The following is a 14,084-nucleotide window of genomic DNA, read 5'->3' as shown; positions in this document are numbered from 1 at the left end:
CCCCCCCCCCCGCCAATGGCAGAAAAGACTAAATAAAAAGATAAATAAGCACATTATAACCAAGACATATTTTTTTCAATTTCATCAAAAAAAATTCTATTCGATTTGTGCAAGGAAAAAGAACAAAGGCATAAGATTTCTGTTTAGAATTTTAAACAACAAAATTTATGTGCATAATATTTTTGACAAGGTTGTTATGTTATTTAATAATACTCTCTAATTTATTTTTTAGAGTAAAACGATTAAAATAGTAATAGCTTTCATTTCGTAAACTACTCAGATTTTAATCAACTAACTACTTTAGAAGCCGTGATGGCTCACGGGATAGATCGTTTTTCTTCCAATGGGGTGAACCAGGTTCGAATCCCAGCGATGGCTGGTCGAAACGAATCCCGCATGAGTCCGCTTGCCGCCAGGCTAATCGTGGGAGGTTTTCGTAGTTTTTCTCTCCGTGTAACGTAAATGCGAGTTAGTTCAATCAAAAAGTCCTCTACGAAGGCAAATTTCTCCCAATACCTGATGCAGAAGTTCTCTTGTCTTCTGGATTGGGTTCAAAATTACAAGGTTACGGAGTTGAACATCAGTAGTCATAAACCCAAAAAAAATTAGATCGGTGGTTCAACAACGGTTATACAATAAAATCAACTCTATCCGTGGGTTTCTGAGCTATGACGTACTTCCACCTTTGAAACATTCTTTTAACTAAAAGCGCGCCTTCCAGATTTAATTTCATCAGAAAATAGCACATTTCATCGAAATTGTGCTATTATACATTCTGTGCTTCTGTATTGTAATTTTTGATAAAAATTAACTTTATTGGCGTTCCTTTTTTTTCTTAACAAAAAAAAAATTGTTTACAAGTCACTATTAGACCTCCCCCTTTTTTTAAAAAAAAACAGGGGGGGATCTAATAGTGACATGTAAACGAATCAGTTAAAATGCGTACGTAATAGAAATATCTTTTAATTACAGGTCTTTTAGACCAGAGGCTAAATGTTCTTAATTTCTATCATTTAGGCGGATTTCCACGAAATTTCTCTTAATTGGCGAGAAAATGACAATTATATAAGATAGACACGGCGAAAGCAATTCAAATTCAACGTATTTGTCCTGTAATATTCGAAGTATTTAATCTGGGTTTCAACGGAATAATGACTTTTCTTGAAGACGTCTGATCATAAATGACTTTCACTGATAAATAACGGATATTGCGACAAAACTCCTGATAACAACGGAAACTTCAAACCGTTTCATTATCACAGGTTAGACAAACATTAAGCAATTCGAAAATTTTTCTTCGTGTTTGACTTTTCCAAAAGGAAGGAAACTATTGGGGTTAGCAACGGAAGTGCCAATCATGAATAAAAGTGCATATTTCCTTCAGAATTGATGTTGAAAATGACAGAATAGTTGAATTTTATGTCGTGTAATCTTTAGTGTATTCTATATAATAAGTGAACACGTCATATTTATAATATGCTTTGCGCTATTAGAATTCATTTCCTAAGAAATCACTATTAGAATTAATTCCCTATTCTATATAATAAATGAACACGTCATAGTCATAATATGTTTTGCGTTATTAGAATTAGAATTCACTTCCTAATAGTAAATATTTCTTCGCATTCTAATAACACAGAGCTTAGATTAAGTTGAGACCCTCTGTGTTAAGAAATACAATAAGAATTGTTCAATAATAAACAGTTAATTTTTTTTTTTAATTCTAATAACTCAAATCTTAAGACTAAGTTGAGACCCTCTATATTAAGAAATATAATAAGAATTGTTCAATAATAAACAGCTAATATTTCTTTTAATTCTAATAACACAGAGCTTAGATTAAGTTGAGACCCTCTGCGTTAAGAAATATAAAAAGAAATTTTCAATACCAAACAGTTTATATTTCTTTTTATTCTAATAACACAGATCTTAGATCAAGTTGAAAATGCTCTGTGTTATTAAAGCGTTATTAGAATAAAAAGAAATATTTACTGTCTAACTGTAAATACATCTTATTCTAATAAAACAGAGCTTAGATTAAGTTGAAAACTTATTCACTGCTTAATAAACAGTTAATAATTCTTCTAATTCTAAGAATACAGAGCTTTGGTAAAGTTAAGAACATCTCTGTTATTAGAAAAAGAAGTAACATTCACTATCTAACAGATGTTTTTTTCTTCCGATTCTAATAACACATAGCTAAAGCTAAGTTAGAAATCTTTATGCTATTAGAATAAGAAAAAATATTCACTGCCAAACGGATATTTCTTTTTATTTCAATAATACAGAAGTTCAAAAATTAATCTAAGCTGGAAATCACTATTTTAACTTGAATTTTTTCCCGCAGGCCACACATTTGTATCAATGCAAAATTTTAACAAATTGTGAGCTGGCAATGATATGTTAACATTTATGACGGAACAAAATGGCTACCGAAATCTGTCAAATCAACAGTGAAGAAGTTGTAATGAAAAAGATTAATACTTTGTTTGGTGACAAAAATTTGGATGCGTTCCTAATAATCAACTTCTCCAAATTCTTCCAGCAATAAAACAGGTTTTAATACAGATTTGTATGCTTTCTTGTATACTACTCTTGTATTTGTATACATATCTTTCAATTTTTTTGAACTAACTCCCTGGCATTACAGTCCATGTTGGACCATGGCCTCACTAATAATTTTTCTTCAAAGTCGCCTGTCTCTAGCTCTTTGTTTCCAGTTTTGGACCTTTAGAATCTTTTGGTCTCTCTCCACCTCGACTAACCCATCTCTTGGCCGGCCTTCCTCTTTTTCTTTGGCCCTGGCACTGCCCCTTGAATATCTTCTTAGTGCCTCTGTTTTCCTCCATTCTCTCAAGGTGTCCTAGCCATTGAATTCTCTTTGCTTTTACATAATTGACTACATCTTTTTCTTTAAATAGTCTTGAAATTTCGAAATTGTATCGCCTTCTCCACAGATCACCCTCTTTGACAGGTTCAAAAATAGTTCTAAGAGTTTTTCTTTCCCAGGTAATCAGCATTTTTTTCTTGTTTCTGGGTTGGAGTCCATGTCTCTGATCCAATAGATTATTGATCTATGGTCTGATTATAGTTTTATAAAAATGAAGTTTAATTTTTTCCATGAATTCTAACATATATAGTGGACAGTCTTTACGGAGCAGCTACTACAAGTTTCCAGCAAAGGTTTCAAGCTTCCATAACAAGTTTTTAATAAAAGTTTCAAGCTCCTTTTGATAAGTTTCTAACAAAGGTTTCAAGCTCCATAAAGTTCTGGCGCATTTATTTAAATCATAACTTATGACAGTATACCGATTCTTAAAATAATTACATAAGGCACGTTTCTTCATCTTTAGGTAAGCAAGTATCTTACCGTTAAAATCATTTAATACTGCGAATATAAATCAAGAAGGTTAAAAACAGTCCACTAAAATAATGAGAGACATTATGGTTGATGCCGAAACTCCATTTAAGAAAAAAAGGGCTTTCCTTTCAACAGTCGAAATCATTTGGGAAAGAAACAGCTGGTCAAGAAAAAAATTACTCGCTTAAGAAAGAAACCTTTCGTAAATTATTTTATGAAAAACAATATAATTCTATGCGCAAATTTAAAACCGCTCTCACAAAAAAAAGAAATCGTTCGTAAAATAAATTGCTACATTTAATAGAATTATAAAAATATGTATAGTTTGCTTAATGAAGAACATAAAAGTAATAAAAAATGGTGTGCAGAATATTTCGTTGGTTCTAAACGGGTAAGAAAAATATAAGAAGCTTAGAAGGAAAATATTTTCGTAATATTGGGTGGAAATAGAACATTACAAATCTTTAGAGAAACAATGTTATTGTTATTACTATGTATTTCTAAAATAGTATATCACGGTGATTTTACTTCCACATTATAACGCATCAAATACTCAAAAATCGTTGAGAGGACACGTGACAGAAATTATGATGCGTCGTTCACTGGGACGCGTAAATTTCCATCCTGAAAAGATAACAAAAAAAAGAAAGAATGGAAAAAAGAAAGGAAATAGAAAAGAATTTGAAGTCCTAAGGAAACTAGGTTCTCGGGACCAGTTGTTTTCAAAATCTAGTGGAATGACCGATTCTTTATATAGATTTGTGAATTTCGAAAAGATTTATGTATTTCGAAATTATTGAAGAATATTCGTATCAGGATTCGAACCAGATGGTGGGAAAACCTACTCATTATTTTGTGAATTTACGAAAAATATTTCCTCCGTGAATAATCACTAAATCCAATGATCTGACCCAAACCAACCGTTTTGTGAAAGATCTTGCTTTTATGAATTTGTGAAAAATTTACCATAATGTTAGGAATCTAGAATTAGAGTAGAGTGAAGTGTTCTTTCTGCAAGGGTGCTGATTTTTGTGGGGGGTGGGGGTAAACATGAGAACCGTGTCTTTTCAGGAGTTTGTAGATTTATAATTATGTATCTTCATCGACTCCATTTTTCTAAGAAATAACTTTGTAAAAGGCCTGTTTTTAAAATGATAAATATTGTGAAGGTCTTTTTTAGATATAATATTTTGTGAAGGGGCCGGGCCGTTTTTAGGATAAAATATAATGCGAAAGGTCAATTCAATATTATAAAATATTTTGTGAAGGATCCGTTAACATACCCAAATTTTTCTTAAATAGAGAATTGAAAAAAAGAATTTTTTCTTTTTACCGGAGTTGACCCAGTCGACCCAGTTCTGAGTTTAAGACAATCAATGTTCAACTCCGCGGCCTTGTAACTTAGAACCCAACCCAAAAGACAAAAGAAACTCTCGGATCTAGTACTCAAGAGAAATTTGCCTTCGTGGAGGGTTTTTTGATAGAACTCACCAGTATCTGCGATACATGGAGGGGAAAACCACGAAAACCTCCCATGGAAAGACTGACGGCAAGGGGGCTCTAACCCCTGATCCGTCTACGGCTGAGGATATTTTACGTCAGTACTGTGGTTGGTACGAACCGGATGCGGAATTCGTATCGACCATCTACAGCAGGGATTCGAACCTGGGTCATCTCATTGGGAGGCAAGCACTTTATCCCTTAAGCCCACCACGGCTCTAGGAAAATAATATTGTAAAAATACAAATAAGGTCCAGAGAAATTTTGCTCGGCGATGCAAGTGCTTTAAAAAAAAAAATTCTAGAAATAGTCTCTCCCAAAATACTATGAATACCACAAATCACATCATTCGTAAAGCTATTTTGAGACAAGTATTTAAATGAGACAGTCATGCAAATAAGTGGCAGATGTTTGAGGCGAGCTATTGCTCACCTGCGCATTGAAATTAGCGCAACAAATCGAGGTGGTTTGTCGCTCAAGTGCACTCATGCCACCTGTGAATTCCACTTGGTGGAAAAAAGAACATAAATAAAATCATTAACGTTTATGCATTCAAAAAAAGAAGAAGAAATCAGTTCAAGATCGCCAACATGAGGAAGGCCACATCGCCTGCATCGTTTTGGGAAGAGTTGTTCAGATTTGGCGAAACAATTATTTAAACTGTAATGATTTTCCGTTTGAATGAATAAGTTTCTTTTTATTTTAACTGCAATCTTTTTTATTCAGAAAAATCTTAATATCAATTTTCTTTTTGCTCAATTTTAGGGAAACTTACAAAATAGATATATACATTAAACAAAAATCTATCAAATGAAACATAAATTGAAAACTCCCATTACCCACCTGAATGTTATTGAATCTTTATCTTGAGTTTTTAATATCTTAAATTTTGTCAGTGCAATTTAAAAAAATAAATAGAGAAAGAAAAATTAAAATTAAATTACATTTGCAATTAAAAAAAACTTCAGAACTTTGTAAAAAGGAGATGCTTCATCTCGCTTCGCAATAAAGACTATACAACTATGAATTTCAAAACCAGGCAAAAAGTATAACCAAAAAAACCAGACATTCTCACGATATCGTTCAAACCAAACCTTTCGTTTCGCATATCCTAGGCACATATCCATAAAAAGATATAAAAGAAAAAAAGGCAATGAAAATTACACAGCAGAATATTATGAAAGTCAATGTGAATGAAACCAGTGCCAGTGGGAATTGATCCAAAATTTGCAAACGAAAAGAAAAAAGCAAACGATTACATAAACTACGATAGAATCCTTCAAAAACTAAGCCTAACGTGATTTTTTATTCTCATTTTGGGAGTTAATGAATCGCTTATTCCCCCGAAAAAACCTATCCTAAATAGAATGTGCAGCTATTAATGAAAAATTAATGCGGCCTAGCAGCCAATGATGGTTTCACATTCACAATTGAAAGTAAATGATGGCAACGGTTGAGTAAATCTTAGCCTCGCTTTTAAGGTTTCAACTACCCAATGAACATAAGGAGCTATTAGTACCAAAATGTAATTTAATTAAGTCTCAGCTTTTTTTTTAATTAAATCTTACATCGAGATCGATCAAAGCGTAGGCATTAACAGTGATTTTTTCTTCTTTTTTTGTATAATATATTTCGTTAGATGAAAACGAAGTATATCAGTTTGATGAAACGAAATTAAAATTAATTCTAAAATAATTAGAAGTGCCAAAATTATTCAAAATTTTCAACCATTGTTTCGTTCAGTGGTCCCTAAATCGTGTTCCGCGAAACCCTAGAGTTCCGTGGTAGAGTTAAAGGGGTTCCGTGAGTAAATATTTTTTATAACCAGTTCCGAATTTTTCAAACAAACTTGTAATTCATAATTTATTTAATCTTTCGGTTGCCTTTATAACATTATTTCAAATAAAATGCCAATGAAATAGAAATTGCATTTTGTAAAACAAAATATAATGTTTCTAATAATAATGTATTAAACAAATTAGGAAAAGAACAAGCATATCACGCTTTTCAAAATAAAATAACTAAATTCGTTAATAATGGGATATGTTTCCCTAACAACCATTTTCAACATTTATAGCAGTTCTTTTTAAGTTTCCATTTCGAAGAAAAGCATAATTCGGCTCATTTTATTCCTTTTCAAAATATATATATACTCGAAAAATATTTATAACTAGATATACTAAGAATATATATCATTTTTACTAGACTAGATATAAAATTCAATTTAAAATTATTAATGACAAAATGATGAAATCTCCATTCCTCCAATTAAATATTTCAAAAATAGTTTTTTATAGGTTATAACCTTCATAATTACCTTAATAAACTTTTGTAAAGTCGGTGTTTCACCGAAAGAAATATGATCATCTACAGTTCCGTAGCAAAAAAAGAAATTTGAAACTGATGGTTTCCTCAGCTGTCTATCTCTTTACATTTTACTTCATTATTTATGAAATTCCTAAAATAACTAACCTTTTTGCTACCAATACTGAGCTACGTTTTTTTTTTTTTTTTCAATTATTATAGCTCTAAGTTCAAGGATAAATTAGTAAAAATTTTATTACTCTTCTTCAAACGTTAACTTCCACAAACACATAAAATAATATTTAAAATTAAGATCCAATCTTTGTATTTTTAAAAATTTATTTTACCCAAAAGATTGTAAATCTGAAGCAAGAAATGTTTATTTTAACAACGAAAATGTATTAATCGCATTTAGATTTTAAAATTGTTTATATTGCATTAATTAAATTAAATAAAAGTTTCGCTTTCAGAATACAACCTTGATAAATGTCAGGAAGAAAACTGAAGAAATTGGTCAACTCTACAAAGCCCTATAAAAGCACAAAATTGCTATCATTTAAAATTCATACCACAATAAAGAAGAAATTCCTCTTATTAATAGAAGGAAAAAGAAGTGGAAAACGATAAAAAAAAAATTTCAGAAAAATCTAACACAGAAGGGAAAAAAAACAAACAATTTATTTGTTTTATAGATAAATGGTTATTTATTAACTATGATAACTAAATTAAGAATATTTAATAAAACAGTACTTTTTTATTACTATTTTTTATCGCGGCATATTAACATAACTATTTGAGTAATGACTACGTATTACTCAATTACTACGCATTTTTTAAAATTTTTCTAGAAGACATATTTATTGATTATAAAAGAAAATAACTAAAAGCGAATAAAACTTACTCTTTCTTTTCTACATGAGTGCTTAAGCATAATTAAAGAAAAAAGAATATTTAGTAATGCTTTCCAAAAAAAAAATCTATCCTAAATGTGATTTGTGCAGTGATTATAGTTTTTATAAAAGTGTCATTACATAAGTATTATTATTACGCAATAAAACAAACTATAATTTCGAAATTTTTAGTTTCATTGATTTGTTAACGCTATTTTTTTTGTTTATAAAAAGAATAAAAGTATGTTTTAACCTCTTATCAGAAACACGTTTTTAGCTTAATTTTATATACTGTAGGTTTAAACAATATATAAAAGCTGCATTAATTAAACTTTTAATGAATTAAATTTTTTACATGAACAAAACTACTTGACCCTTTTTTTTTCTCATGTTAAATATCATCTTTTTTTAATGTAGAAAAAAATTAAGAAGATTGAAAAGTCTGTGAATTATCATAGATGAAAAATTTATTTGTAAAAATCTTGTTGTATCTTGTAAAAAATTATTTATTAGTAGAATCTTGCAGAGAATGGGTATGACATTCCCTATGCCCAAAATTGCAGGGATAAGCTGAACTTTCAAAATACTGAGAATTGTTATTTTCTAGGTATGATACAGGAATTATCCAGGTTTATGCAAAAAATGCAATTTTCCTTGACTATTTCCTGCTTTTTTGAGTCAAAATGAAATTCCCTGAACAATTCCAGGTTTTCTCTGTTCTCCCAAATCCATGGAAGCCATGTTATTATGAACTAAAGCGGGACTGAAAACATAAAAACCTGTTTGATTGCAGGAGGAAACCGAGAGAAGTTGAATGGTGACAATTAGAAGCACCTCCTAATTTAATCAGATAACCCTACTGGTTTTATTTCATCCCACATTTCTCCCTAGTGATTCAACAGATTCAATTATGCTTTTTTTTTTCCCATTTAGATATTAATTTGATTTGTATACTTTATAGGCTTTATTTTTGACAAGGAATCTAAAAAAAACAAATGTTAAGGGCAGTCGATATGGACCCCATTGTACCTATTTTTTTACACATGAATTTCAAACATAACGCTTTTACTGACTCATATATAAACTACTTTCTATTGTGAAGTCAAAGCTTTTTTTCCCCTACTCTACTATTATGAATTCCAATAACCACATTGATTTTTAGTGCTTTAATTTCTAAGAGGGATAACAAAAAACAGGCCCTAAGTACCTACTGGAAAAAGAACAGGTTCAGATTCAAAATGAGAACTTCATATGTAGTTAATTGAGAATAATCTGTAATTTACATCTGGTTACTTGCAAAAAAGAGAGGATAACAACAGATAATAAAATACCAATTTAAATTTTTAAATTTGAACGAATAATTATAATTAGGTATTATCATTATATATTTTAATTATTATTAAATATTATTAGAAAAACATATGCTATTGAAATGTTATGCAAGACAGAAAATTATAGATAGAACAATAGTTCACCTTAGTTCAATCTCAGAATGTAAAAGGATTTAAATTTAAAATGTTCGATTTCAAAGATATTTTGTAGTTTTGTAGATAAAAAATTGCTTACGGCATAATAATACACCCTTGTTAAACTCAAGGAAATATTTAAAGCGTTCAATTTCAAAGATGCTTTTTAATTCTGCAGATAGAAAATAGTTAATGGACTAATAATGCACCTTAGTTTCTCTTAGTTAGAAAGTCAAAGAAAGATTTAAAATAAATTTTACTGATAGGTTAACCATGCGATGGTGAAAACAATGTGAAGTTCTCTGCCTGTTAACTTTCCATGCAGGCCAGCAAATATTTTCTAATGAATGTCCATTGTATGGCAATAATTGAAGCATATTGCACTTTGTGTGGAATTGAATCGAGAAGGTAAATATGGGTTATTTGCATTGAATTAGGTTAGTATTAAATAATAAGCTTGCATTATTTTGAGCAAAACTGAAATGTAGAACTGAACCAATATTGAAATTTAGAACATTCATACGTAATTTTGTACTTGCACTTTAAGAAGATCACATATACCCCCACATGTGACCTATGACTTTAGTGTCAGCTGATCATTTGTACGGAAAATGGTCTGTAAAATTGAGCTAAACTTCACTACATAAGTTAAAATGTTAATTAAAGTTTAGTTATTTAAATACAGTGCTGTATTATACAACGAATATGTTCAAATATAATTCTTTCTCATTCTTTTACTTAACTGAGATTTATTATTTGTTTATGTATTTCATTGTAACTGTGATATATTTTTTGTTTTGTGCACCTGGCAACTTTGATGAATAATTAGTTTATGTTCTACATGGCTTCGTACCCGTCTTTGTGCCAAGTTAGAAATATAACATGAAAGAATTGAAATTTTTGTGAAAGAATACAGTATGCATCACTTACGAGAATTGATACTGCTGAACAAAACTACAGAACCTTCTTATTGGTTGATATTGAAAAGTAAAATTTTCATTACCTTGAGCCAATACTAAAAGATAATAACTTTCATATGGAATTCTGACGGAACTTTCATTTAAAATTGAGCTATGAAAGAAAACTGGGTCTTTTAGAAAGAATTAACACAAGTCTGAAATATTGTTCCTATGTTCGGATTTGATCAGCAACTTAATCGGAAGATTTTTTTCCATAGAATTCATCCAAACTAAAGCTTAAATCTTTCGTCTAGACTTAATTTATTAATTCCTCTAACCTGATATAATATTTTCTTTAATGTTTAGCTCATTTGTTAATAGATTGTATATTAATTACTACCTATTAAGTAGGTACAATCCATTAATATTTAATTTGAATGTCCCATAATAAATAAGCTGCAAACAAAGACAAGTACGAAGTCAAAAGTTTTAAATGTTATTTTTTGTACCACAAAGAATCGGTAACATTAAAATCCTGCACTTTTTTAAATAGCAAATAAAATAGAAAATTGGATTTTTTTTTTCTCCATGTGTTCTGCTAATGAGAAAAATTTTACTAAACTTCATAATAAATAACGCAAATAATGCTTGATTTTGCCACAAAATTCTTTAAAAAAATTAATTACAATAAATTTTGACACTTAACTTTACACTATTCTTGGATCTTTCATAATGTTTATAATTTAAACAAATTGTAAATCAGAAAATCTTAATCCTAACAGCCCATTGAATTAAAAATAAAAACATTTAAATTCTAGAAAAACATTTAATCATTTAACATTTATTCTTTTAAAACCATGTTATAAACAGGAGGATAAAAATAAAATTGGCACACTGATATATATAGAAATATGCTTTCTATATTAAAACAATCCCAAGGATCATCAGGGTGGCCACTCAAATCAGATTTCAAATTTCCCTGATTTTTCCAGGTTTTCCAGATAAAAATCTTAAAATTTCCAGGTTTTTGTTTTTTTTCTCTTATAAAGTATAGGATGTGTACAAGAAAAGTGTCTATATTATAAAATATTTTATTCAAAATGTAATTTTTTTAACATATCATCTTGAAAAAAATAATTTATTTTGACAATTTTCAAGATTGTTTATTTATTTTTTAATGTTTTGGCACAAAATTTTGNTTTTAAAACCTGCTGATTACCTATAGTATAATTAAATTTCAATATAATGCATGGCAACTGTTGGTAGTTTTGAAGTTTATATATTTTTTTGGCAAACTTTAGTTTTTGACATTTTTGACGGGTTTTTGACGGTTTAAACCAGTATTATACCCTTGTCATGTCAAAAACCTCTTTTTGACGTCAAAAACCCAACCCTGATCAAAACAATCCCAAGGATCATGTAATATAGATATGAAAGGAAAATTAAATGTCAATATAATCACATATCATTATTAAATTAAATGTCATGTAATTTTATGGTTTGAAAATGTATCTATTATTAACTTGAAACATTAACTAAGCTACATTTAAAAAAACATACAATTTACACTCCCTCTATAAATATACATAAATATTTATTAATATTAAAAATTAAAAAAAATACTTAGCTACTTACAAACCAACTTAATCAAATATTATATCAAATAAATTTATGTAATAAAATGTTTATCAGACAATCACTAAATAAAATTATTTTTATAGCAATATTCAAAAAATCTATTATTGATTGATTGTATGGATTTTCCTAAATTAAACTTGATACAGTTTGCATTGAATTACAGTAAATAATATCTAAATTTAATATTTTAAACACATCTTCCGTGAAGTTTCATGAAAATCATTTTGTTGTGGCAACTCATCATTATTATTGTATATATTGTTTACATGGATTTGCAGAATATTCATTGGCAAAATGCCATTTAACTAATTAAAACGAAAATTATGAAACCACAATTAACAAATTTAATTTGTTTTACATGGAGTTGCAGAAAATGCATTTGCGAAAATTTATTAAATATAAGATCATGCATTTACAATCAAAAATTTTTTGTTTACATGAATTCGCTAGAAATTCATAACTGATACACAACTTAATAAGGATTATTTCATAACTAACTTTTGTTTACATGGATTTGTCAAAAAATAACATAGAAAAATCAATTTAATAGGATCTGCATAATGATAATATAATTATTTTTATTTAAACTAGTTTGCCGGCCATTTATATCCGAAATTCAACTTTATACGACTCAATTCAAATTGTAAATATAAAATTAGATTCTGTTTACATCGATTATCAGAAAATTCACGAAAGAAAATGAATTTATACATAATCACAATAAACAAACTTATTTATATTTGCATAGATTTGTGCCTGAAATCTAACATAATACGACTCACAACAAATTATATAAATTAAAATTGTTATTGTTTACATGGATTTGCAGAAAAATCATTAATAAAATTTTAATTTAATACAATTCACATCGTATTATTGTATTTAATATTTCTTTATATATTATTTACAAGGTTATAAGGAAAACTCATGTTAAAATCCAATTTATTGCAGTATGAATCATGCTAATTCGTGATCTCTAAACCATAGCCACGCTTTAGTCACACACCGGAAATTCCGGTCACATAATGGTTCCAGGTGCAATCATGGCATAGTCCAAATTTGACAGGACCTTCGTTAAAGATAAAACTAAAAAGTAAAACATCACTAAGCCTAATGCAGTACAGAAATCGAGCTTATTTTCATCAATAATAATCACATAGCGGAACGCATAATTATAGATTGTATACATTATGAACCGTAAAAAATAAGTTTTAACATAACGACCTGATGCGTATGATTCCGAATACGGTAATAAGGACGAATGATGCAAACGATATCATAGGTAGATTTTCAGTGTAAAGAGAATGGCATCAAGTTAAAATCGTCTAAATTTTCGACTTACCTCGAGCAAGTGCGACGCCAAGCAAGCAAGTGAAGATAATTCCAAGATAATTCATGTTTATAACATGTAGATGAACACAGTATATCCAGTTCTTGTGTCAAAATATGTATTTGTGTTGTGTGTATATTATATTGTGTATTATTTGAACACCATACAACAAATTTCAGCCGACTGTCTTTCGAGAACGGCTGTTTCTTCTCTCCCCCAACTAGCACATTCCAGGGTTGCTGCAGGTGACAAAGTTAGTCGCCATTCGGAAGGTTGGCGCGGAGGGCAATGACGCCAATTTTGAGTAGCGGTTTCAGTTCAAAAAAATAAATCTCACCAAAGAATGGTGCGTGCTTGAGTGTGATTATTTTATAATTCAAAATGTGCGTGAGGAATACTGATAAAGTTCGCGAACATTATTGAAAAATTATTACCGCTCATATTTTTGAGAAAGTATTTTCTAATAGTTCAACAAAAGGACAATTTAAAATTTGTCTCTTAAAAACTATAAAAAAAGAAATATGCACCAATTTCGAAATAATCCGAAAATACCTGGCAATTTTTAGTTCTGCATCTACCTGTGAATAATATTTATGTATCTTTAGTAAGATTTATCCTTGTTTTTATATTCCCTACCTATAGCTTTATTATTTTCATTTAGAGAAATCAAAGTAATTATTTCCTTTCCTTTGGAAA

The 14,084-nt window shown here is 29.4% G+C and overlaps 1 protein-coding gene across 2 annotated transcripts in view; it reads right to left on the bottom strand.

Annotated features, from left to right (window-relative positions):
• The window catches only part of LOC107445248 (calsyntenin-1), a 229,905-nt gene extending 216,267 nt beyond the window's left edge, over positions 1 to 13,638 (bottom strand). For both annotated transcript variants that reach the window (XM_071186415.1, XM_071186417.1), the window contains exon 1: positions 13,401 to 13,638. In XM_071186415.1, coding sequence (XP_071042516.1) covers positions 13,401 to 13,455 — 55 coding nt within the window. In that variant the 5' untranslated portion in view covers positions 13,456 to 13,638. The remainder of the gene's footprint in view (positions 1 to 13,400) is intronic.
• Positions 13,639 to 14,084: the final 446 nt, after the last annotated feature.

This window comes from Parasteatoda tepidariorum, chromosome 10 (genome assembly GCF_043381705.1).
Source record: "Parasteatoda tepidariorum isolate YZ-2023 chromosome 10, CAS_Ptep_4.0, whole genome shotgun sequence".
NCBI classification, from domain to species: domain Eukaryota; kingdom Metazoa; phylum Arthropoda; class Arachnida; order Araneae; family Theridiidae; genus Parasteatoda; species Parasteatoda tepidariorum.
The sequence above is the reverse complement of the archived record's forward strand: the minus strand, read 5'-3'. Positions and strand labels throughout refer to the sequence as shown.